This window comes from Hyla sarda, chromosome 3 (genome assembly GCF_029499605.1).
Source record: "Hyla sarda isolate aHylSar1 chromosome 3, aHylSar1.hap1, whole genome shotgun sequence".
NCBI lineage: Eukaryota > Metazoa > Chordata > Amphibia > Anura > Hylidae > Hyla > Hyla sarda.
Genome location: NC_079191.1, coordinates 123,666,856 through 123,692,374, shown reverse-complemented (window position 1 = coordinate 123,692,374; position 25,519 = coordinate 123,666,856). Strand labels below are relative to the sequence as shown.

General features: G+C 40.2%; 1 protein-coding gene across 9 annotated transcripts in view; it reads right to left on the bottom strand.

Moving 5' to 3' along the window:
• Window positions 1-25,519, bottom strand: part of MBNL1 (muscleblind like splicing regulator 1) — a 235,480-nt gene that overhangs the window by 171,645 nt on the left and 38,316 nt on the right. For 8 of the 9 annotated variants that reach the window (XM_056564979.1, XM_056564983.1, XM_056564977.1 and 5 more), the window contains exon 2: window positions 6,340-7,306. In XM_056564979.1, the coding sequence (XP_056420954.1) occupies window positions 6,340-6,513 (174 nt within the window). In that variant the 5' untranslated portion in view covers window positions 6,514-7,306. Of the gene's footprint in view, window positions 1-6,339; window positions 7,307-7,451; window positions 7,806-25,519 lie in introns of those variants that run through there. The other variant, XM_056564978.1, reaches the window with a different exon arrangement.

The following is a 25,519-nucleotide window of genomic DNA, read 5'->3' as shown; positions in this document are numbered from 1 at the left end:
CCCATACTCCAAAAATATGCTGGTAGGTGAAAGAGGTTTTTGACTCTTCTAACAAATTACCCAGCACTTAAAATGTATTTAAAGGGGTATTCTGCCTCTAAGCATCTTTTGATGAGATTTCTGATTGTGGGTTATCCGGTGCACGGAGAGAATTACGCTTCGTGCTGGATGACAGGCGACCAGAGCCGTCACGCTCCAACCATTCATGTCTATAGGAGGAGGCGTGACGGCTATGTACTAGTCATCATGCCCTCTCTGATAGACATGAATGGAGGGAGCGTGACATGATCTCACAGTCAGAACGCCACGGTGCCAGCCCAAAGATCATGGGGGGGTCCCAGTGGCCAGACCCCCTGCAATCAGACATCTTATCCCCTAACCTTTGGATAGGTGATAAGATGTTTTGGGACAGATTACCCCTTTAAAACTTATTTTAAAAAACTATACTCACTGGTTTAATTCTTGTCACTTCACAGGCCATTGTCACTGCACTGAACCTCCTCTTATTTATGCGTGTCGGTATACACACATCACCACTGTGGTCAATCACTGGCCTCAACAGTATACAGCATGAGTACACTAAGGCCATATTTATTGATTGGACATGGTGGGAATTAAACTGTGGAACTACTTGGAATTGATAAAAAAAAATGTATAGCCAACATTTTTTTTAAGAAGCCAGGCAACATCTTTCAATGGCTTCCTGAAATTGGACCTAATGTGTATGAATGTTGGAGATAGGGAAATTAGACTGTGAGCACCTCTGGGGACATGGACTGATGTGAATAGTGACAATATATAGTCTAAGACTATTTTAGAAAAGTAGTAAAGTATGCTATTCATCTTCCATTCCAGGCAGGAGTTGTCTAAACTGTATTTGAAGAAAAGCCCTGTGCTTTGATAGATGGGCATAGACTGGGCTCATAAATATTGGACTGACTATTTTGAATGGTTGCCCTTTATCGTCATCCAGCAGTAGAAACTCTGCACTACTTAGTATAAGGCTCCCGGGACTTTAGCCAAAGACTGAAAAGCACAGCTGAAGGGTAATGCCATTCCATGGGGTCTCCTTTGTATATAATGCAGTCGCCATTCTTCTGTTCTAAATATAGTATGGAACCACCCTAACCCCCCTCCTAAACAAATAAGACATGATATCTAACGCATTATCCTTTCCTGAACCTGTAAAGTCATCATTTTCAGGAGGTGTACATACAGGGTCAATGACTAACACGGCTAAATCGGTATCTCAAATGTTCTGGGGCCTTTATCGCACATTGGAACAGATAGTTCCACAAGTAAGTATCTCAGACAAAATTACAGCAGGATGAAATTGAGACTCTTCGTAGTCTAATGGACAAGACATAAAAATCATCATAATGAACCATTATGTCAAATGTTTAGACATCTGCTTTTAACATTAAAGGAGATGTCTACCCGGCTGTACAGTGTATTACTATGGGTTTTTCTGTGGCACACTTTGATGACCGGTTGTCTCTGTCTATTCCATTGTGTAACTGAACGGAAATGGAAATCATATCTAGTTTTCAATTACAAACTTTATTATAGTGTTTTCAAAGTAAATTGAGTTCAAAGGTCAATTGGGAAGACAGTTAAAATAGACTAAAATAGAAGCAAAGAAGAAGAACTACATCAACAATATAGAAAGACGGTAAGCTAATTCAGAATTATACAAAATCCATACATAAATTGTATTATTTGTCATCTTAAAAGTGTGAAATATTATCAGTGAATACAGTACAATAACAAAAAATGTATAATAAAAAATGATAGAAGCCATTTCATCATAAGCCGAGAGTATGACATAGCACCTACTATGGGCTGTATGGGCTGTCAGTTCCCAGCAGCAGTACTATACACCTGTTGGTTTGGTTTTCTGTGCTGTGATATTGCAATAAAGGGGTACTCCGGTGGAAAACTATTTATTTATTTATTTATTTATTTCATTTCAACTGGCTCCAGAAAATTTAACAGATTTGTAAGTTACTTCTATTCAAAAGTCTTAATCCTTCCTGTACATATCAGCTGCTGTGTGCTCCAGAGGAAGTTGAGTTGCTCTTTTCCGTCTGACTACAGTGCTCTCTGCTGACACCTCTGTTCATGTCAGGAGCTGTCCAGAAAAGAAGCAAATCCCCATAGCAAACTTCTCCTTCCCCGGACAGTTCCTGACATGGACAGAGGTGTCAGCAGAGAGCACTGTGGCCAGACAGTAAAGAACAACTCAACTTCCTCTATACCATACAATAGCTGATAAGTACTGGAAGGGTTAAGATTTTTTTAATAGAAGTAATTTACAAATCTGTTTAACTTTCTAGCACCAGTTGATTTAAAATTGTAGCTCTCAAAGTCCATGGAGAACCTGCATGGATGCACCATGACAAACAACCAAACACCAGCCATTAATCTAAAATGTCGCTGAAAATTTATACCAGTCCAGAGTCTGCACGGGGCATGTTGTTCTGATGTCTAATGGGGTGTGTAGCGTTTACCCAGAATACTGTACAATAATATAGATCAGACTGCATTAACCCTAATGCAATGCCGCAGAAAGCAGATGTCCCAAAGTACATAAGGCGACTGTGTCAGTGCAAATGAATTTCAAGCAGTTACTAGCACAAGTCTGAATGTGGCTTTGGATGTGAAAGTAGACTAGGACATAGTGAAAAAGTATTTCCATTTCTATATAGAAGCAGGAGTTTGTTCAAATTGAAACTGACTTGAACTAATATCTAGGTTCCAGTGAAGCAAGTGGTTGCATTTTACTATGACTATTTAAAGGAATCTATGAAAAATTTACAATGAAGTCAATATTGTACAATGTTTTTTGCTATCTCGAGAACAAGGCCCTGGGTCTTTGCTTTGAATGGAGTCATGTGCGCTGCCTTTTAATTCATTGTCTTTGGAAATGCTGGAGATAGCTGAGCAATCTGACGCAAGTTTCCAGGGGGCCTGAATGCTTTTCTGGAAAAAAATAATACTACAAGTTATACATACTAGATTTATGTGGACAGAACATTGATCCTTGGATTTATTCGGATCACAATATTGTAGTCAGGAAGGAATTTTATTTTTGGTATGGGGCAATTGGCATCAGCTTCATGTTTTTTTTTTTTTTTTTTGCCTTCCACTGGATCAACACTGTTGGCATACAGTAGGGATATAGGGTGAACTTGGTAGACTCTTTTTTCAACCTTACAATAACCTGTGTAACTATGTTACCGTATATACTCGAGTATAAGCCGAGTTTTTCAGCACCATTTTTCGTGCTGAAAACACCCCCCTCGGCTTATACTCGAGTGAACTCTCCGCCCTCAGTGGTCTTCAACCTGCAGACCTCCAGATGTTTCAAAACTACAACTCCCAGCAAGCCCGGGTAGCCATCGGCTGTCCGGGCTTGCTGGGAGTTGTAGTTTTGAAACCTCTGGAGGTCCGCAGGTTGAAGACCACTTCACCGGGGGGCCTCTTCTCTGCGCTTCGGGCCCGGCCCCGGAATAGTCACGTTGCCTTGACGACAACGCAGAGGGACGTTTATTACCAACGTCCCTCTGCATCATCGTCAAGGCAGCGCCTCTATTCCGGGCCCGAAGAGCGGAGAAGAGGCCCCCTTGGTGAAGATGGCAGCCCGGAACCACTATCCCATTGGACGACCTCCCCACTGGACAGTCCTGCAGCACCGGACCAGCGCCGAGCGGAGGTGAGTACAGAACTAAAGGGGGTGAGAGGGGGCTGGATGATGTCGAAGGCCACAGTGGTCTTTAACCTGCGGACCTCCAGAGGTTTCAAAACTACAACTCCCAGCAAGCCCGGACAGCCGATGGCTGTCCGGGCTTGCTGGGAGTTGTAGTTTTGAAACATCTGGAGGTCCGCAGATTGAAGACCACTGTATCAGACATTGACAAGCGGTGATGATAATGACATGTGGTGATGATGACAAGGGGATGATGAAGGGGGGTGGTATTATGACAAGGGGATGATGAAGGGGGGGTGTGGGATGATGACAAGAGGATGAAGACAAGGGGATGATGAAGGGGGGTGTGGGATGATGACAAGGGGATGATGAAAAGGGGATGATGAAGGGGGGGTGTGGGATGATGACAGGCGGTGATGATGACAGGCGGTGATGATGAAGGGGGGATGATGACAGGGTGATGATGATGAGGGTGTTAATTATGGGGGTCTGGATGATGACAGGGGGGATAATGTATTTCCCACCCTAGGCTTATACTCGAGTCAATAACTTTTCCTGGGATTTTGGAGTGAAATTAGGGGCCTCGGCTTATATTCGGGTCGGCTTATACTCGAGTATATACAGTACTTATCCCCTTTCCTGTGTATAGGGGATAAGGGTGTTAACTCAGAAAACCCTTTAAAAAGGAAGTAAGTCATCTCCCTCTGCACAGTTCATATAAGCCAATGTAGCATCTAAATGGGTTTTACATGCTTAAGGCCACAGTTACTTATAGCTATGGGGTATCAATGTTTGTAATGCTCATAAATAGGGTTAAAAAATATCTACATGTGTAAATGTAATATGTAATTGGGGTCACTGTCAATACAAAATTCAACCGTTTAACCTGAATCCCATAATAAGAAAGATAAGGGCTGGTAAGTAATTATATGAAAGGGGAATATGCAAGAGAACAATAGTAGGCAAGCAATGAGAGCAGAGTATATGTAAAGAAAAAGAAGTGATAAAATGAAGAGAGATGTCAGCATAGAATATCCATTGAGGTCAGTTTCTAAATATGAGTAGGTAGCTCTGTGGTTCCCCTAAGTCACAGCAACTGAAAGCTATCATATTGTTCACATTGCCTGCACACGTGTTTGTGAGTCTCGTTGGTGTGTGCAGCACTATCTATCTATCCATCTATCTATCCATCTATCTATCTATCTATCATCTATCTATCTATCTATCATCTATATATCATCTATCTATCTCTCTATCATCTATCTATCTATTTCCTATCTATTTATTTATCTATCTATCATCTATCTATCTATCTCATAACTATCTATCTATCTCATATCTATCTATCTCATATCTATCTATCTATCTATCTATCTATCTCTCTCATACCTATCTATCTATCTGTTTCTAGTTACTGTTATAAAACACTGTCTCTTAAATAATCTTGGCCTCTGACTTGGCAGATGTGAATAGAGTAATTACCGGATCATTCAGTAAATGACTGACATAAGGATCTGAAATAATAATACCTATATCAGTAATTTATTACAGCAGACAGTCCCCAACACATTCTGCTCCGTTCTGTGTCATGTCGCTATTAATCCCCTACCAAGAATATGTCAACGAGAAACTTTCAGATACAGCTCTGCCTCTATTACGCTACTACCTTGGGTACAAGATCCTTTTACAATATTATTATATGATGGTAAGTATTAGACATATTAGTAATCTGTATATAAAGGTTTTTAATACATCAAAACTTAGGGGTTAACAATATAATGGAACACTTGCAATCCCTAAAACAAATAGACTTTTGTGCATTTGAAAACTAAGCAAGGCCAAAATCCTTTCGGGTGATCCTAAAGTTTATAGCTGATAATAATGGAGCAGCACAACCAGGTTTTATGATATGTAATCAATTCAGTGTGAACATGGTCTTAATTTTTACAATGCTCATGCTATAGATTTTTGGAGTATTTTGTCATTTTGCACATACCGGTATAAACCTGGAGTAACAAATCACCTATACAGCAGTTAATATTCAGCACAATTCCTTCAAAGGATGCAGATACTTTTCAATTACTGAAATCAATGCTATAAATCCTGTAAAACCATGACATTGCAAAAGTACTGATGGCTGACCTCTGACCTTTCAATGAAATGTGAATCTTAATACAGTGACAACCAAAATGTACATTATAAGTTAGCTTATAAAATACACAAAAGCTCAATATATATATATATATATATATATATATATATATATATATATATATATCATGCAAATTACCGCAAATTACTTCATTGTTTCGTACAGAGTTTAGATACCAAAGTTAAGAATAACTGTGCAGTAGAGCTGAGTTTGTCAGATGTAGAATAAATAATATTTGGCACACCACAACATTGCATCGGTAGTTCTACATAGGACTGCAGCTAGATCACATGTGTTGTTTTAAATAAGTTAGTTTATATATATCTACTGTATATATACCGTATATATATATATATATATATATATATATATATATATCTATACATAGTGCCTTATTTTACTTTACAGATAATAAAAGCAGCAACAACTTAAATACAATATGTGTTTACCCTTATAATAGAATGAAATGTTTACTCACTTTCAATGAGTCAAAGCAGGCGATTACGCGTCCATTTTCAACTTGGCAACTTTTTGACGGATGTGCAAATTTACATTCTGTGTCTGGCCGTGAGCAAGTCCCTCTCTGGAACTCCCGACACACTTCCAAGGTGAGCCATTTCGTGTCCCGAATCGGTGCCACGCTAACAGCCATACTCAAAACTTATGAGTAGTTTTTATAAAAAAACAAAAAAGAAAAGAAAAGTCGTAGAAGGAGGCGAGATCAAGCCAAACTCCAGTTGTCCTCTGTTTTTTTTTTTCCTGGTAGTTTTTAAATGGTAAATCTGTGCTGTCTGTATCTGCATACAGAGGTCCCGATTCTTTTTCCACCAACAAGCTTATAAATAATAAGGATTACGTGCTCTGTAATGTGAAGAAGATCATTCGTTGGTGAGTGCGGAGGCCTGGAACTTCTCTGTACTCTCAGTTACCCATTTGGAGTTCCGATATTCAGCCCAAATTGCGAGCATGAAAACGTGGCAGCCCCTGCGCCGGCATAAATTCTCCAAACTGCTCTCAGTAAAAGTTTTTCTGAAAGGTAATCTCCACACAGCTGAAGTGGCAATTCGGTTGGGTTCTGCGGTGTGATTGGTATTGATCAGCTTGAAATATATAGATGCAGCACTGTCGGATAATAATAGAGGTTTGCTCTCCCTCTTTCTCTATCCCCTGTGTCTGTCTGTCCTTGACTTCGTCTTATATAAGCAGATACCTTAGTTTGTATTCTTTTTTTTTTTGTGACTACAGAACAGTATAAGCTTATGCCTTATGCACGAGGATTTCTCTTGATTAAGAACAGAATTGGGGGGGCTGTCTAGATGCAGAGGGTGGCTGGCTGGGCTCTTGATGCAGTGTAGCTGGCAGCAAGCAAGGCAAAAAAGCAGAAACTGCTCTACAAGCGGGTCCAAGCAGCAGCGACGTCAGGAAAGGCACTTCTTAGTACCAACCTGTAGAAAAAACAAACATGTTATCGTTTTAACCAAAGCAGCACTTCACTTTCTCCAGCACACTTTTTCATCTCCCCTTTTCCCCCCCATGTGGTTCCAGCGTGGAATCTAATCTCGCCTGTTTCTCCCCATGCAAAATACTTACAGAGTAGCATATTGCAGCCAGCCATCGTAGATTTATTAAAAAAAAGGAGCAGCTTCCCTTGTGAAGCAATGCATGATAGGAAGATAACCAATCACAGATAATGTTGCAGCAATATTCTGGGCAGAAAGCCAATAATGTGGGCTGTCTTATGAAAGGTCGCGCCTGTCAGAAGCTCATTACTATGCAATAAGCAGAGAAAATAGCCATCGGATGGAGATAATTCTCCGTCATCAGCTTTTTTTGCATTGAGTTTTTTTTTAGAATCTGCCCAACATGCAGCATGCAGTTAGTGGGCTGAACTAGGTTATTTTCCAATAAATCAGCCCCCCTTTACAGAAAAAATGAAGAAGAGGGGGGTAAAGGGAAGGGGGGGGGGGTGTTACGAAAAGAAAGGCTAAAGCGTTTGGAAAATCACTAGATGGAAAGCAAAGCCCTAGAACTGCAGATCACTTCCAGGCTGAGTCGTCTCTCCTGCGCAGCCTGCTCTGCCTTGTGTACTGTCTGCATTCACTCTGCTACATCTCGCACATGAGTATAGAAGGGAAGGAGGGGTGTTTATAAATGGTACATTCTTTCGACCTATCACATTCACTTCCTTCTAAACTATAAGCACTCCTGCCTATGCACACAGCCTGTACTGTGAAACTACGCTGTTCACCAAGGCAGACACTTTGTCAATTTACCACAAACCGGCGAGGATACTAACAATGACTCTCTATATACCGTCACAAAAAAATAAATAAATAAATACATTTAAAAAAAAATAATAACATTTTAAGACAGAAGTTAAAAAATACTACTATTTTAACTATCTAAAAAGACTTCACCGCTGTTCTATCGTAAATCGTTTATTTGATTCCAGAAATACAATAAACTGTAGCACGCTGTCCCCCTGCCAAAAAGTAGCTGTTTAAGCCCCATAACATGCCGCTGCTGGCCCCGTCATATGCAAAGCATTATCATTACACCTCTGGGCTTCTGCTTTTAAAATGGCATCTTACTTTTTTTTTTTTTTGCATTTTCCATTCCTTCACCACAAAATGGTGACATCTTGCCAGAAGCATAACCACGTGGTAGTGTCCGCCCACTTTTGATGGCACTTTTTTTTTTTAATATATTCAAACGAATGGGCCAGATCAGGCGAAAAAAGAGTTAAGGAAATCCGACTCCGCTTTGGAGCTGCTATGTCTATGCGAATGTTCCACGGCTTAAGTGCATATAAAATGTAATGTGGAAGCTAGGATGATGTAAATAACAATAAATTTCCCCGCAATTATTACGGAATAAATGGGACCCTGAATAGCGAGATGGCGGAGGTAAAAGGCAAACGGTCCACAGATGGGAAGAATCACTTGTGGTGGGATGAGATAATCGACTGCTACTCTTGATCACTTATCTGTCACCATGAGGAAGCAATTGCACACAGACGCAAGTGTAGTTTGTGAACGTTTAGGGATAAATAAGGTTTTTATAGTATAATGTAGACAAAGCTTAGTGATTGTATAATGAATGTTCTGCAACACGACTACGCTGCTTCTCTATATATGTGTGTGTGTGCTTACAATGCTGATATAGATCAGTGGTCTCCAAACTGTGGCCCTCCAGCTGTTGCAAAACTACAGCTCCTAGCATGCCCGGACAGCCAACGGCTGTCCGGGCATGCTGGGAGATGTAGTTTTGCAACAGCTGGAGGAACCCTTGTTGGGAAACACTAGTATATAGGAAGTTGTATTTTTGCAACAGCTGGAGGGCCACAGTTTGGAGACCACTGCCCTAGATCCTTTCACATCTCAAAACAATTTATTCATGTTTATTAATACTCCTGCCGATGTTGCTTTAAAATTTCTAAACTTTCAACATAAAAGAGGAGTCGGAATACAACAAATTTTTACAGGTTTTTGACCTCTAAAGGTAAATGTCCTTTCTTTGTATTTAGAAAAGCTGCAGTTCTTTTTTTAGGATACCCTTTTCACCTGCCCCACATGGCTAATGGGATAGTCCTTGCCTGTGCTAGAAGTCCCTTAGCACTAATATATATATATATATATATATATATATATATATATATATATACATACAGTGGGGATCAAAAGTTTGGGCACCCCAGGGGTAAAAATTTGTATTAATGTGCATAAAGAAGCCAAGGAAAGATGGAAAAATCTCCAAAAGGCATCAAATTACAGATTAGACATTCTTATAATATGTCAACAAAAGTTAGATTTTATTTCCATCATTTACACTTTCAAAATAACAGAAAACAAAAAAATGGTGTCTGCAAAAGTTTGGGCACCCTGCAGAGTTAATATCTTGTACTGCCCCCTTTGGCAAGTTTCATTGCTTGTAAACGCTTTTTGTAGCCAGCCAAGAGTCTTTCAATTCTTGTTTGAGGTATCTTTGCCCATTCTTCCTTATAAAAGTCTTCCAGTTCTTTGAGATTTCTGGGCTGCTCTTTTAAGGTCTATCCATAGATTTTCAATTATGTTGAGGTCAGGATATTGTGAAGTCCATGGCAAAACCTTCAGTTTACACCTCTTGATGTAATCCCCCGTGGATTTCGAGGTGTGTTTAGGATCATTATCCATTTGTAGAAGCCATCCTCTCTTTAACTTCAGCTTTTTCACAGATGGCATCAAGTTAGTTTCCAAAATTTGTTGAAAAATTTGTAACATGTTCCCTGTGCCACTGGCTGCAATACAACCCCAAAGCATGATTGATCCACCCCCATGCTTAACAGTTGGACAGAGGTTCTTTTCATTAAATTCTGTCCCCCTTCTTCTCCAAACCTGCCTTTGCTCATTCCGGCCAAAAAGTTAAATTTTAACCTCATCGGTCCACAGAACTTGTTTCCAAAATACATCAGGCTTGTCTATATGTTCATTTGCAAAGTTCAAACGCTGATTTTTGTGGTGAGGACGTAGAAGAGGTTTTCTTCTGATGACTCTTCCATGAAGACCATATTTGTACAAGTATCTCTTTATAGTGGAATAGTGTACCACAAATCCAGTGTCTGCCAGATCTTTCTGGAGGGATTGTGCAGTTAAACGTGGTTTTTGAATAGTTTTTCTCACAATTCTGTGAGCTGTTCTGTCTGATATTTTTCTTGGTCTTCCAGTTCTTGCTTTAACTTCCACTGTTCCTGATGACTGCCATTTCTTAATTATATTCTGAACAGAGGATATTGACATCTGATAACGTTTTACTATCTTCTTATAGCCTTCTCCAGCTTTGTGAGCATCAACTATTTTCAGTTTCAGATTTCTAGACAACTGCTTAGTAGAACCCATGGTGCTGATTGTTGGGGCAAGGTCAGATGAGTCTGGGCATTTAAAACCTTTGAGATTGACATCCCCTGGTCTTCCCAGATGATGATTGAGAACAATCCATGACACTGGCAGGTCTCAGCTTTGCAAAGGGGGCAATGCATGCTATAAATTCTGCAGTGTGCCCAAACTTTTGCAGATGCCATTTTTTTGAAAGTGTAAATGATGGAAATAAAATCTAACATATTATAAGAATGTCTAATCTGTAATTGTACTACCTTTTGGAGATTTTTCCATCTTTCCTTTGCTTCTTTATGCACATTAATACAAATTTTTATCTGGGGTGCCCAAACTTTTGATCCCCACTGTATACAGTAAAACTAGCTGTTGTCCGGTCTTCCTATGTAAATGTTGTGAGAGAAAAAAAGCAATGCTCTCCTTGAGACTGGGGAAGTTTTGTGGCATGTACACTGCGTGCAAACCAGCTTTCCCAGTCTCCTGAAGCCCCAGCAGTGATGATCTGCTTAGTAGAACCCATGGTGCTGATTGTTGGGGCAAGGTCAGATGAGTCTGGGCATTTAAAACCTTTGAGATTGACATCACCTGGTCTTCCCAGATGATGATTGAGAACAATCCATGACACTGGCAGGTCTCAGCTTTGCAAAGGGGGCAATGCATGCTATAAATTCTGCAGTGTGCCCAAACTTTTGCAGATGCCATTTTTTTGAAAGTGTAAATGATGGAAATAAAATCTAACATATTATAAGAATGTCTAATCTGTAATTGTACTACCTTTTGGAGATTTTTCCATCTTTCCTTTGCTTCTTTATGCACATTAATACAAATTTTTATCTGGGGTGCCCAAACTTTTGATCCCCACTGTATACAGTAAAACTAGCTGTTGTCCGGTCTTCCTATGTAAATGTTGTGAGAGAAAAAAAGCAATGCTCTCCTTGAGACTGGGGAAGTTTTGTGGCATGTACACTGCGTGCAAACCAGCTTTCCCAGTCTCCTGAAGCCCCAGCAGTGATGATCTGCTCATACTCTCTATACTTCTCACTGCAGCAGCACTGATATTCCCTCACTAGAAGATTTCAGCACAGACAGGAAGTGGGCGGGTAAGTATACTGTATACTGTATATCCCAGAAGGGGTTAACTAGGGATGCTGAGCATTCAGGGTTAACCCCTTCAGTGCTGTTCAGGTGCATAGCGTTCAGCCCAGCACAGGGGACACTATGCAGCAACACATGAACTTTGCGGGACAGTGTCCGCAAAGAGTTGGGCTCTGCACCACTGTGTACTGTACCCTGCTGGGCACACACAGAGTGGCACTCCTGTCATTAGTGGCACTAGTGGGCACTGCATTGCTCTATACTGACATGCACTATAAATGGCTATATACAGCACACATTTTTCATTTTGTATGCCGCACACATGTAATGATACATTCCCACACAGTCCGCTTCAGCCGGACGCATCCCTTTACACTAGCTCCTGCACATGCAACTTTAAAATAATTTTTCCAAAGTCGCACATTCTACATCCCGGCATAAATAGTATGCCAAGATTAAAATTCTCTCTCCCTGCCCACTCCCTTTCCAGTATACTCGCCGTAAAAAAAAGAAATTTTCATCAACGATTTTACCATAATATGAGCAGCACACGACATACACTGCACCAGCGCAGGATTTAGACTCTATTAGAAGCCAGAATACATGACCCCTTTTGAGTACATAGTAGAAAAATATCTTTACTTTTGATAGTACAGTAAAATCTTCCTTAGCGGACACTTCTTAATAGGAAACACGGGGAATGAAATGGCACCGGGGGGGGGGGGGGGGGGGGATAAAGGGGAAATGATGAGGCACAGGGGGTAAGGGGGGATGATTTGGCACAGGGCACAGGGGGAATAAAGTGGCACAGGGGGAAGAAAGTGACACAGGTTTTACATGGCACCGAATGGTTCAAAGGGGGAAGAATGAAGTGGCATTGGAGGGATCAAGAGGAAGAATAAAATGGCATGGGGGATGAAATGGTACAGGGGGTGATAAAAGGTGATTAAACGTCACAAGGAGATTCTACTGTAATATTGCTTTTTATCGTTTTTGACAGGTAATTACACTCTGGAGTGAGTACAGAACAGTATTCCGTCATTTAGAAAGATTTTTGAGCCTTTTTTCCCAATAGAGGATATCTCTCAATATTGGACACTTTATTTCCCCCCCTGTGAGTGTCGACTATTGGGAGATTCTACTGTACAACCTTTGTGGATCAGCAGATATAAGAAATTGTTAAACTTCAAGGTGTTAAAAATATCAAGCCAGCTAAACGTTTAGACAGTAATGCGTGATAGTGGGGTGTGATGAGGGCAGATGTTGTTACCCTAGGGGCAGATGGCATTAAACCCTTGTATTCGTGATGCCAGGGCGTGGTTTAGCCTAAAACCACCCGAAGGTATACCTCTGGATCCTGGGCTAGGCAAGGGGGCAATAAAGACTCTGTCGCCAAGTTACGGACAGCGGTAGCTTTACTGAGTGTAGACAGTAGGTAAAGTCTATACAGTTCAGCCAGGGCCCAAGGAGGTGACCAGTGACACAGAGCCCTTCAGGGTTGCTGAGACTTGTAATAGGACTGGACAATTTAATGCAGACCATTCTGACTTGACAGATGACTAGCACCACCCAGGGCTTATATGGGGGAGACTAGCAGGGAGCCCATAGGTCACCCTTGGGATCACCTGGTCACTGGTACCCCCTGGGTAACAATCACATGACATAACTGTTAAAGAAACAACACATTTTATAATACAATACAGTGCAGAACATATGTACAGGGGTGGGGGGACAGGTGCAAGGGGCCCTGGGGACACTGAAGGAGGCTGCCTGACTGGACAGCAAGGGTACAGGGTAACATCTCCCATACTGGGCCACCACAGATGCTTTTCTGTGATGTCATGCAATGCTGCTATAGGAGCCTATATTCGAGGAGCCCTAAATTATTTACTATACTGTATACCAAGCTTATAAATTGATTCAATTACCCAGCAATTGTTTCTGTTTTATCTTTTAGGGATCATTAAAGTGCCTCATAACTGCACACTGGAAAAATAATGCAAATTCATTCTATGAGATTTGCTCAGCACAAGACTAGGACAGTAATGCAGTCCTGAAAACTGATACGTGTCATTAACCGTCTAAGTACTGTTTGTGCAAAACCATGCTGTTCTAGTCATACTCATAGCAACACTCAGTCAAGCAAAAAGCTTCTGCAGTTTTCCCGGGACAAGACCACTACTGTGTAGCCCATTGATGCCATGCAATTAGGAACTCACTTAGTTGCGCCAGTTAGATCTGACACATCATATGCTTTGGCAAGGGATTTAAGTTAATGGCACCCAGATGTGGAAAATACATCCATTCTTTACAAAAGTATATCCTCTCTATTTTTATATCTTTCAGTAGACATAACAGTGACAGCGGTCAAACATAATGATTGATTGTAGCTATGTGTTGAGTGTAGAGGTTGCATGGTATAGACTTAAATATCTTAGGCTTGGTTCACATATATCAGGCGTCTGGTATAGTTTTCCTATGGCGTACACCGGAGGGAAACTGACGCTAGAACTGATCCCATTTATTTGAATGGGACAGTTAACAATCATCCAGGTCCTCAATTTTGACACCGGATGGTTGGACACGACGGACAGCACCAAACAGAGCTTGTACATTCCCCTATCTGGTACCAGAAACAATGGATGCCGGATGCCATACAACTGATGACAACTGATGCACATTGTCATCAGTTGTGACATTAGTTGTGTCAAGATTTAGGCTGAGTTCACCTATGCCAGATGCCGGACATATGTGAACCCAGCCTTATATATCATTGTGCTATCCTGACAAGCTGCTAATAAAATTTTCATTTTTCTGATTCTTAATGTTAATCTAAGCACTAAAATCTACTATTATCTGTTTATACTAAATGCAAAACTAACCACTTGCAGACTGCCCATTGATTATTAATATCTGCCAGTTCGCAAGTCCAGTCTGCAAGTCTGTCGTAGCACACATATTTTATTATGGAGGTTTATTACTGTCCCTGTTTTTCAGATCCCACACAGCAATTTGAGGCACAAAATTAAATAAATAAATAAGTAAATAAAATAAGAAAAGGAAAAATAAATAAACAAACAAATAAATTGATACATCTTTTTAAAACCCTATTGTATTGTTTTTTTCCCCTGATTTCACAAAAAATAAAAACTTATTAACATAAAAAAATTACAGAAAAATAAAGCCCTACATATAACATTAAAATGCAGGAATAAAATTGTAAAGAGTAGAAAGCAAATATGCATATCCAAAGAAAAACATTATAAAGAAATTATATATATATATATATATATGATTTTGCTTTATATATATATATATATATATATATATATATATATATATATATATATATATATATTGTGACAGTGTTGCAAGGAAAGGGTGTATTTCCCTAACTAACCCTGGAGAAACCTCCACCTGTGGCCTAATTAATGAGGTAGCAGAAAGGGGAAGTGTGTTTAAAAGGAAGTCAAACATAATAATCTGGGCTCTCCCCAAAAGACAGCAAGGTGGCTGTAGGGGGAGGCAGGGGTCCTGGTGAGGAACACACAGCCCGATCTGTGAATGGCCCCAAGTCTGGACGAGACACACAGCAAGAGGTTGCAAACGCTATGTGTGAACAGTGAGTAGAAGGTTGCAGGAGGCATAAGTTTAACTGGCCAGGAAAAGCCCACCAGTTGGAAGTCAGGGCATGCTGGATTGTTTAGTTAGTGGCTAGACTGTCTAGGGTTTTGTTTATTCCTGTCTTATGTTTTTATTTATCCTGCAACCTGCCTAATAAAGCTGGCGAGAGGCCGTACTTGCATAAAGTACTGTTGTTTGCCTGCTGAAAGAAGCGGAAACGTGTCCTATGGTGGTGTCAAGGACGATCCCAGAGCTATCCCCAGGGAGAAATCCTTACAATATATATATATATAATTTTTATTTTTTAATTTATTTTTTAATCATGATGGGGGAAAACTTGCTCAGTCTAGAACTAGTTAAGAAATTATGTAAATAATCTTCATTAAATATGTCCTACTATTTTTCTACTGTACAGGCTGTGTAAGGCTTTGTTCATGTCTAATTTGGCAATGTAAATGGCACAGTATAAGTTGGCTCTCATGCATCCAGCAATTGTCCTTTTACCACATGATTTTTTTAAATTTTTTATGAAAAAGCAACTCCAGTACATTACTGTACATCCTATCCACTAGAGGGTCTAACTGCTGAGAACCCCCATGATCTCCTCTCTGGTGCCCCAGCTCTCCTGATGCATGGATCGATCTCGACTCCGGGTCAGATTATTGTCAACCACCGCAAAAAGCAGTGGTCGACACGGGAGAACAGAAGATACATGGACTGTATCTCCGCCTCTTCCTTAGAGATACATGGAGTGGGCATGTCGACCCAAGTGGGAAAAGAGACAGTGTTTTGAAAACAAAGCTTCAGAATACCTGGGCATGGGCAGGAGATTGCAGGGGAGGTGGGGGCAGCGGTCGGACGCTCCGCAATCAGGCACTTATCCCCTACTCTGTGAACAAAGGATGAGATTTATTGTACTGGAGTTCCCCTTTAAATACTGTATGGCAAAGGGTATTCTGCTATGCTTTCTATTGGAGAGGAAGGCATTTTTTTTATTTTAGTATTTACATTAGGAGTAAGAGGCTGTATGTTAATGTATGTGTATATCAAAGGCTTTAGCACAGTGGAAGGATATGTGCACAATTCAGCCCAAATAAAATATGGTAATACCGCCGACCAACTTTTCAGTTTGGTTTGGATCTTAGTCATGGCCGAGCAGATATCCTCAGGATAGCCCATCAATCATTGATCAGTGGGGTTAACACACTGTGAACAAGGGCCAAGATGTCTCCATTCAGTGTGTAATGACGGTGCTGCATTAGTGCAGTTCAGCTCCTGTTCATGTAAATGGAAACTAAACTAAAGTAACCACTGCTGCTACACAGTGAATTGAGCCATCTGCTTCCTGTCCTGTTCACTGTGTAGTGCCGGTGGTGTGGCTGTGGTGATCAGCCATTGTCAGGATAGGCCATCAATAATACTAGTCCTGTGTGTAAAAAGGCCAGCAAAGGTTTTGTAAAGAAGCGCAGATCACTGAGATTGGTGCTCGTTTACAGATGCCTTGGGTCGTCTCATAGGGCCCTAGGTGTGTATAGGAATAACTTCTGTGCTCTTGCACAATCATCTCCATAACAGTAAGGCATTATGGGTTTATGGCGGTTGAAATAAGTATTGATCAGGTCAACATTTTTTAAACTAAATATATTTCCAAAGGTGCTATTGACATAGAATTTTTACTACACCTCAAGTAATACATACAAAGAAACCAAAACAAATAAGCTCGGAAATAAAGTGTATGAAGTATGTGTAATAATGTAATATGACACAGGAAAAAGTATTAAACACATGAAGAAAGGGAGGTAAAAAAAGGCATGGAAAGCCAAGACAACAGCTGAAATCTATCAGTAATTAAAAGAGCAATTCAGACCCTTATCAGTGTAAATTATTATCCGCTGGTTCAGTCCCAAATGATGGCTTACAAAAAGGTCTCATTGTCAAGGTGTCACACAAGACACATCTCATGATGGCTAAAAACAAAGAGCTGTCTCAAAACCCTCACAACCTACTTGTTGCAAAACATAACAATGGTTACAGGTGCATTTTTTACGTTTCTGAATGTTGCAGCGTGCACTGTTGGGGCCATAATACAGACGTGGAAAGACAATCATTTCACCATATATTTGCTTCAACCAGGTGCTCCTCACAAGATTTCAGAAGAGTTGTCCAAGAGCAGAGGACCACTTGCGGAGAACTTCAAAAAGATCTAGAATTGGCAGGTACTGTTGTCTCAAAGAAACATAATTTTTTTTAAATATATATATATATATATATATATATATATATATATATATTTATATTTATATAAAGAAACAGTATTTAGTGAGAAAAATGGTGACGTGTTTGATACCTGTTTCACCCGTTGTATGCCAATACCCTGAATGAGGTTAGAGAACTATCAATCCAAAACCGTCCTGGTATCATATCCATTTAAAGGTAAATAATGTATTGCTAATCTTTTTATTCTTTCATCTTTTTGGTTCAGAGTTTTAAGCAGCTCTGCATCAGACACCTCTATAAATCCACTGCGGATAATTAATTGCTCATGAAGAATAGTTGTATTGGAATATGGTAAACTGCAATAAAACTTAAAAATAAAAAGTTCTCGCCCCCGCAACTCATTCTAATTAAAAAAAAAAAGTCTCTATGAAAATATATGGGCTTTGAATTCTCCCACTGTGAGACAAATTAAAAATACAATGTAAAGCTATAACATAACGGCAAAGGGAAAATCGACTTTCGACGACAAATTTGTCATTAATATTTAATTCAAAATAAAATACATTTTGTCTTTCAGCTCTGTAATTACTCCCATAGAATTATGGGTCTGAATAGGGGCATTCGTAGCATTACTTGTGGAACAATAGCACATTTCTAAATAGTATTTCTTAGCGGAGGAATTCTTGTTCGTTGTTAGATATTACCATCTGACAAAGAAACCCATTTTTAGAAGATTTTTGTTTTAATGAGCTCCTGTTATTCAAGTGAAATATCAAATAAATATATATATATATATATATATATATATATATATATATATTAGGGTATGTTCACAATGCAGAATTATGCAAGCAGAGTTACGCGCAGTAAACATTGTCATCAATGTTAATGAGTCTTCCGCGAGACCCGTTCACACTGAGGAATCTTAGCAGCAGACAATTCCCCCACTGAAAATTTTCAGCGCAAAGAAAGAACATGTTCATTATTTGCACTGAAGTCTGCAAGCACTGCATAGCTGTCAATGGTGACGGCGCAGTGCCACATGGTCCTACTGCCGTATTTTGTATTTTAAGTATTTTGGCAGCCAGATGGAATCTCCGCTTGCGGAACTCTGCAAGAGGAGTTTCCGTTCACATTGGGGGAGATTTAACAAAACCTGTCCAGAGGAAAAGTTGCTGAGTTGGCCATAGCAACCAATCAGATCACTTCTTTCATTTTCCAGACACCTTTTTAAAAATGAAAGAAGCGATCTGATTGGTTGCTAATGGCAACTCAGCAACTTTTCCTCTAGACAGGTTTGTTTTAATAAATCTCCCCCATTATGTAGTGTGAACATACTCTAACTGAATCATTCCTTTTTCCTCATTCACTTCTATTTTTGCGAATATAATTTGTGTAAGGTAAAGGTATAAAACAGTGTTTCCCAACCAGGGTGCCTCCAGATGTTACAAAACTACATCTCTCAGCATGTTTTACAACAGTTGGAGACACCTTGTTTGGGAAACACTGCTATATAGCGGAGATAAGCAGCTATCAGAGACACAACAGCCTCTTATCCTGGAGGAAACAGTAGAATTGCATAGGAAAAATTGATCACATCTGACCTGTGTTTTAAATGATAAAAGCTGAAGAGCTAGTATCTGGCAGCCCACTTAGATTGTCATACCGAATATCTGTGGCCTGCTTTACACAGGAAACATAGAGTGTAGAACTTATGACGGGAACCTGTCACTGGACATGCAGTCTAATCTGAGAGTATTATGATATAGAACAAGAGGAGTTGAGCAGATTTATACAGTGATCCCTCAGGATGACTCAAGATCCCTCAAGATGAACAACAATTGCCTCAAGTGACAATATTTTCACCATACAATGGTCTTTTCTGGACCATTGCAACTTGAAACCGTGCTGGTGACCAGGGGGCACCAGTGCACCGTTACAACAGTAGCGATAGGGCAGTTGAGAACCCCTTTTTTTTCAACGGCGAAGCGGAAAAAAAATTAATTGTGCAACAAAATTGAAGAAAAACATGCCATTTTGTAACTTTGTAAAAATGACATCTTATCTTTATTCTGTAGGTCCATACGGTTAAAATGATACCCTACTTATATAGGTTTAATTTTGTATTACTTCTAAAAAAAAATCATAACTACATGCAGGAAAATTTATACATTTAAAATTGTCATCTTCTGACCCCTATAACTTTTTTACTTTTCCGCATATGGGCCCATTTTTTGCGCCGTGATCTGAAGCTTTTATTGGTACCATTTTAATATTGATCGTACTTTTTGATTGCTTTTTATTCATTTTTTTCATAATCTAAAAAGTTACCAAAAAGAAGCTATTTTGGACTTTGGAATATTTTGCGTTTACGCCATTGACCGTCATGCGGTTTAATTAACAATATATTTTTATAGTTCGGACATTTCTGCACGTGGCAATTCCACATATTTTTATTTACATATATATTTTCTTTTTCTAAATGGGAAAAGGGGGGTGATTCTTACTTTTATTAGGGAAGGGGTTAAAGGATCTTTATTAACTTTTTTTTCACACTTAACTTCACCCCTTCCCCCCTAGTGGCTATTACACTGCACATACCGATCTCATACACAGACAATTGCTGTGCATTGACACGGCACATATCAGTGTTATTGGTGGTCGATTGCTCAAGCCTAGATTTCAGACTTGGAGCAATCAATTGCCGATCGGACGATTTGAAATACATTGAAAGTTGAAATATGGGGGAAGAGTCATCAAAACTTATAAAGAGGGAAATTTGACTAGTTGCCCATAGCAACCAATCACATTGCTTCTTTAATTTTTGAAAAGGCCTCTTAAAAAGAAAAGAAGAAGCAATCTGATTGGTTGCTATGGGCAACTGGTCAATTTTTCCTCAGCACAGGTCTTGATGAATCTCCCTATGGTTCCTATGCACACAGTTGTAAGTCATTTGGTGTTATTTGCAGGGACAAGGCAACAGCACAGTATATAAACAGGTCTCTACACTCCTAAGGCCTCCTTCACATCTTCGCTAAGGTCCACTAAAGGGTTCTCTGGCGTAAAAAGACAGGAGTTGAGCGAAACTTCCCTAAAATAACGGACACCCAATGGACTCCATTAAAGGGGTATTCCGGGCAAAAACATTTTATCCCCTATCCAAAGGATAGGGGATAAGATGTCTGATCGCGGGGGGGCCGCTGCTGAGACCCTCCACAATCTCCCTGCAGCACCCACATTCAATGCAGGGACTGCGTCTCTAGTTTCGGAAACCTCTGGGTTTCCAGGACTGGGGACGTGATGTCACACCACGCCCCCTCCATTCATGTCTATGGGAGGGGGCGTGACGGCCGTCACGCCCCCTCCCATAGACATGAATGGAGGGGGCGTGGCGTGAGGTCACGTCCCCAGTCCCAGAAACCTGGAGGTTTCCTAAACTGGAGATTCAGCACCCGCATAGAATGCGGGTGCTACAGGGCGATCGTGGGTGGTCTCAGCAGCAGGCCCCCCATGATCAGACACCTTATCCCTGGAGGTTTCCTAAACTGGAGATTCAGCACCTGCATAGAATGCGGGTGCTACAGGGAGATCGCGGGGGGTCTCAGCAGCAGGCCCCCCGCGATCAGACACCTTATCCCCAATCCTTTGGATAGGGATAAAATATTTTTGCCCGGAATACCCCTTTAAAGTCAATGGGATCCTTCAGGACCCATCGGCACCAGCTATGCTCCAATCCGTTCAGGTTTCGTTTGACGAAACAAAACAAAAAAGAGACAAACAGACCATGAACAGGATGGAGCGATAATGTAAACTTAACCTTATCAGTATTATTTGTTTGCCAGAAAACACATGTACAAAGTCAATGTTTCTCCTATAAACTCATGTCTAAAAAGGACTACTGCACTGTCCTGTTGTGTAGAGGATCGCTTCATGCAAAAGTGAATGCATTTCCATATAAAGTGATAACATCTGTAATATTATAATGTTTTGCATTTCTTAACTAAAATATGATAAGTGGTTATAAAGAAAATTACTGAACAATAATGACACAGAGTTCATGAAGCTAAAGCAGTAGTGTGTATCATAAACATAGGACATTACTTAAAAGGAATAAAGTCTGCATGGTATACTTATTTTTGTGTTTGTATGTAAATTTGATCTTAGTTTAGTTTTTTTTCCTAAATTGTATTTTAAGGTAAATATTTATTAATCTTAAATTTATCTGAGCACAATCACAAAATACACAATCAGTGTTGTACATAGAAATTAAGGGGGGGGGGTTAGCTTCTGTTGCTGGTTAACACAGCTATACCCCTAACCGCCTGGGACCACTCTTCTCACTAAGCAGACAAGTAAGGCTGCTATTGACCGCATAAGCATGCTGTATTAACTCTTTTCTCTCCAGAGGAGAGCTTACAGGGAATGCTGTCTAGGACAGGAGACATCACTATTGGTTCCCTCCTGTTTATCTCTGTTCTTAAGGTCTCCTCCATACCTGAGTTTGCTCCTGTTATAGGACCATTTATAGTCACTTATCAACTTAGCAGTAAACCTGAGCTGGGCCCTCTCTTTACAGAAGACAGAGTATTTTAATGGGTTGCTTCTGTGGTACTCTGTGGCCCTTGTATCAAGCCTTGGTACTTTACCCATCATTAAGAAACAAGGCCACCACATCTAGTATGACTTTAAAGGGGTATTTTGCCCCTAGACATCTTATTCCCTATCCAAAGGATAGGTGAAAAGATGTCTGATCGTGGGGGTCCAATTAGAGCGTTGGGTGCTGCACCGGAGACTCGTTAAATCACAGCCACGCCTACTCGTGACCTCACGACCACGCCCCCTCAATGCAAGTCTCTGGGAGGGGACGTTACAGCCATAATGCCCCTGTCATAGACTTGCATCGACATCACGAGCCTCCGCCCCGCATCGCTAGTCATCCGACAGCCACTGGGGACTCCCATGATCAGCGCTCAGACATCTTATCCCCTATCCTTTGAATAGGGGATAAGATGTCTAGGGGCAGAGTACCACTTTAATATTGTGTCTTTACTGTGGAATGGACCTCGCTGCTTCCCCGAACTGCATTATATATATCAGTTATGCTCCTTTCACTCCGATAATATCATTTCTATTCAAGCTGGTCCTAAAATGGTTCAGATTTATGTCCACTTGTATTCCCCTGTCCCTGTAATGTAATACACTGGCGTGTCTGTCCAGATGAAGAAAACGAATGTTACTTAACCATATAGTAGAGATGGAGCTGTCTCACTGAGTAGGTGCTTCATTATCTAACCTGTTCTTTAAATCTTAAATTAAATTAAGTCAGAGGACAAGTTCCGCTGTCACCCTACGCCTCACTGGCTCTCTAGACTATACCTTTTCCTTGCTTCCAATTTTGCCATTTATTTTGGATGATGTGAAGGTCACCTATAAGTTTGAAGGAGGAATTTTATTTCAGTTACTGATTACTATGAAGGGAAAAGGGAATATTTAGTTAAATATTTCCTTTTATCCTATTATCAAAATGTTTAAAAGATGTGAATTATGATTCCTAAAGTATTTTTCACCAATCAGGTTTCCGCAAGTTCTATCTCCTGAAATTATTTATTTACATTTCTTTACTTTCAAATTTTTTTTTAAATTATTTTAAATCTCTATTCCCCTAAATACCTAATACTCAAAGCCCTTTTTTTTCTAGCTCTAGATATAGTTTAGGGGTGGCTACAAACAGATAGATTTTGGCACTTAAAGGGGTTGTCTGGGGATATAAATATTTTAATGCATGGCTGGGAAAAAATGAGCCATCAGTGGTGGAAGCTGGAGACCTGGGAAGTGGTGAGAGGTGCATAGCACCACTGATATAATTATTGTATCCTTACACGCAGGGAATGGAATTTTAATATCCACCATCTAACTCTTGTATTTAAGGTGGGAGCACCAGTTACATCATTATTTCATCCTTACTTACAGGAACTGTGCCTATAATAACCATAGTCCAACTTCTGCATTGAAGTTGAGGGCATTGGATATATCATTATCTTTGGTTGGAATACAGGAACTGTGTTTGTAACACCTTGCATTTATCTCTTGCACTTAAGAATAGTGTTGGGTGCGAATATTCTAAATGCAAATTTTTACCGCGAATATGCACTACGCAATTTCACGAATATTTAGAATATAGCAATATATTTTTGTAATGGCGAATATTAGTTTTCTTTCTTCACAGTACACATCACAACAATGATGTGTACTGTGTAAAAAAAAAAAAAGTGATCATCCCTCCCTGCGTCCAGCTTGTGGTCCAAAGAAGGCTCCAATATTATTTAGGCTAGGTTCACACTGCAGAATTTCTGGGCAGAATTTTAGCCAGAGATCGAGCTGGCGGCGCTAGGACCGAGTAGACTGCATTGCTGCCCCCATAGACTGCAATGCATTTCTTGGGGGGGTCTTTTGGGAGATCTGCTCAGAAAAGCATTACCATCTATGGGAACGGCAATGTAGTCTGCGTGATGCTAGTGCCGCCTACTCAATCTCCAGCAGACATTCTGCCCAAAATTTCCACAGTGTGAACCTAGCCTTACTGTGCGAGTCGATGGGGAGTGCAAATATTTTGTATATGCAAATATTCACAAATAATGGCAGTTCTAGAGGACACTGATCCCTCCCTTCTTTTTGGTGAAGGATATAATCGCGCATTCGCACTATGCGAATTTCATAGCAAATTTTCTCATTGAAAAAAGGGATTACGTAGGGAACATGTGAATTTCGCAAACATAGGACGAATATTCGTCGATATATTCGCAAAATATCGCAAATTCGAATAAAGCTAAATTAATTGGATTTATTTACATAAAGAAATACATTTATTTCATTAAGCATTTGCTCATGTAGCAAATGTTATCACGTGTCTCGAAATGTGGAATTCATGTTGGAATCCATGTGTAATCTATATGAAATCCACAGATGATTAATTTCAATGGGAATTTGCGCCATAGCTCACATGCCATGGATTTTTTCAGACGCTGTAAAATAGAAGAGACTCTTTTTAAGCAAACCGAGCTGAAACTGTATCAGACAGGCAAGATGTGGTTTCATCAAACTGAATGAGACTAATTTGTGTCTCAATCCACAGTATACAAGCAGAATTCTTAGAGAATAGCAGAAAGAGCAGAAATCTTAGAGAATGCCATGAATTTATAATGTGGATTCCTTGACTGTTTTGTTTTTTGTTTTTGCTTTTTAGCAAAACCTGTTGTATGAACATGCCCTTATGCTGTTAAAGGGGTACTCCGCCCCCAGACATCTTATCCCCTATCCAAAGGCTGGGACCCCTCGATCTCTGCTGCGGCACCCTGGTCATCCTAATAGAACGCCGGGTGCTGCAGGGAGATTGCGGGAGAGTTTCAGTGGCAGGACTCCCACGATCAGACATCTTATCCCCTATCCTTTTGATAGGGAATAAGATGTCTAGGGGTGGATTACCCCTTGAGGGTATGTTTACACTGAGGAATTAGGGCGGAAATCACGCTGAAGATTTCCACCCCAAAATACAGTTGTTTTTTTTTCGCTCAGAATTAACAGCGATTTTGCATTGAATTTGCGCGGAAATGGTGCGGAAAATCAAGGTTTCATGCGGAGGAGGAGAAGAGGAGGATTATCAAGAGTATGAGATTTTTTTTTTTTCATGTGGAAATTCCGCACAAATTCCGCGCAAATTCCGTGCAGATTCCGCGCGGATTCCGCGTGAAAATGCCTCTGACTGAAAAAAAAAATAACATTGATCTCTATGGGAGAACAATGCTGATTCCGCCTGAAAGAAAGAACATGTTCTTTCTTCAAGCGGAACATACTTCC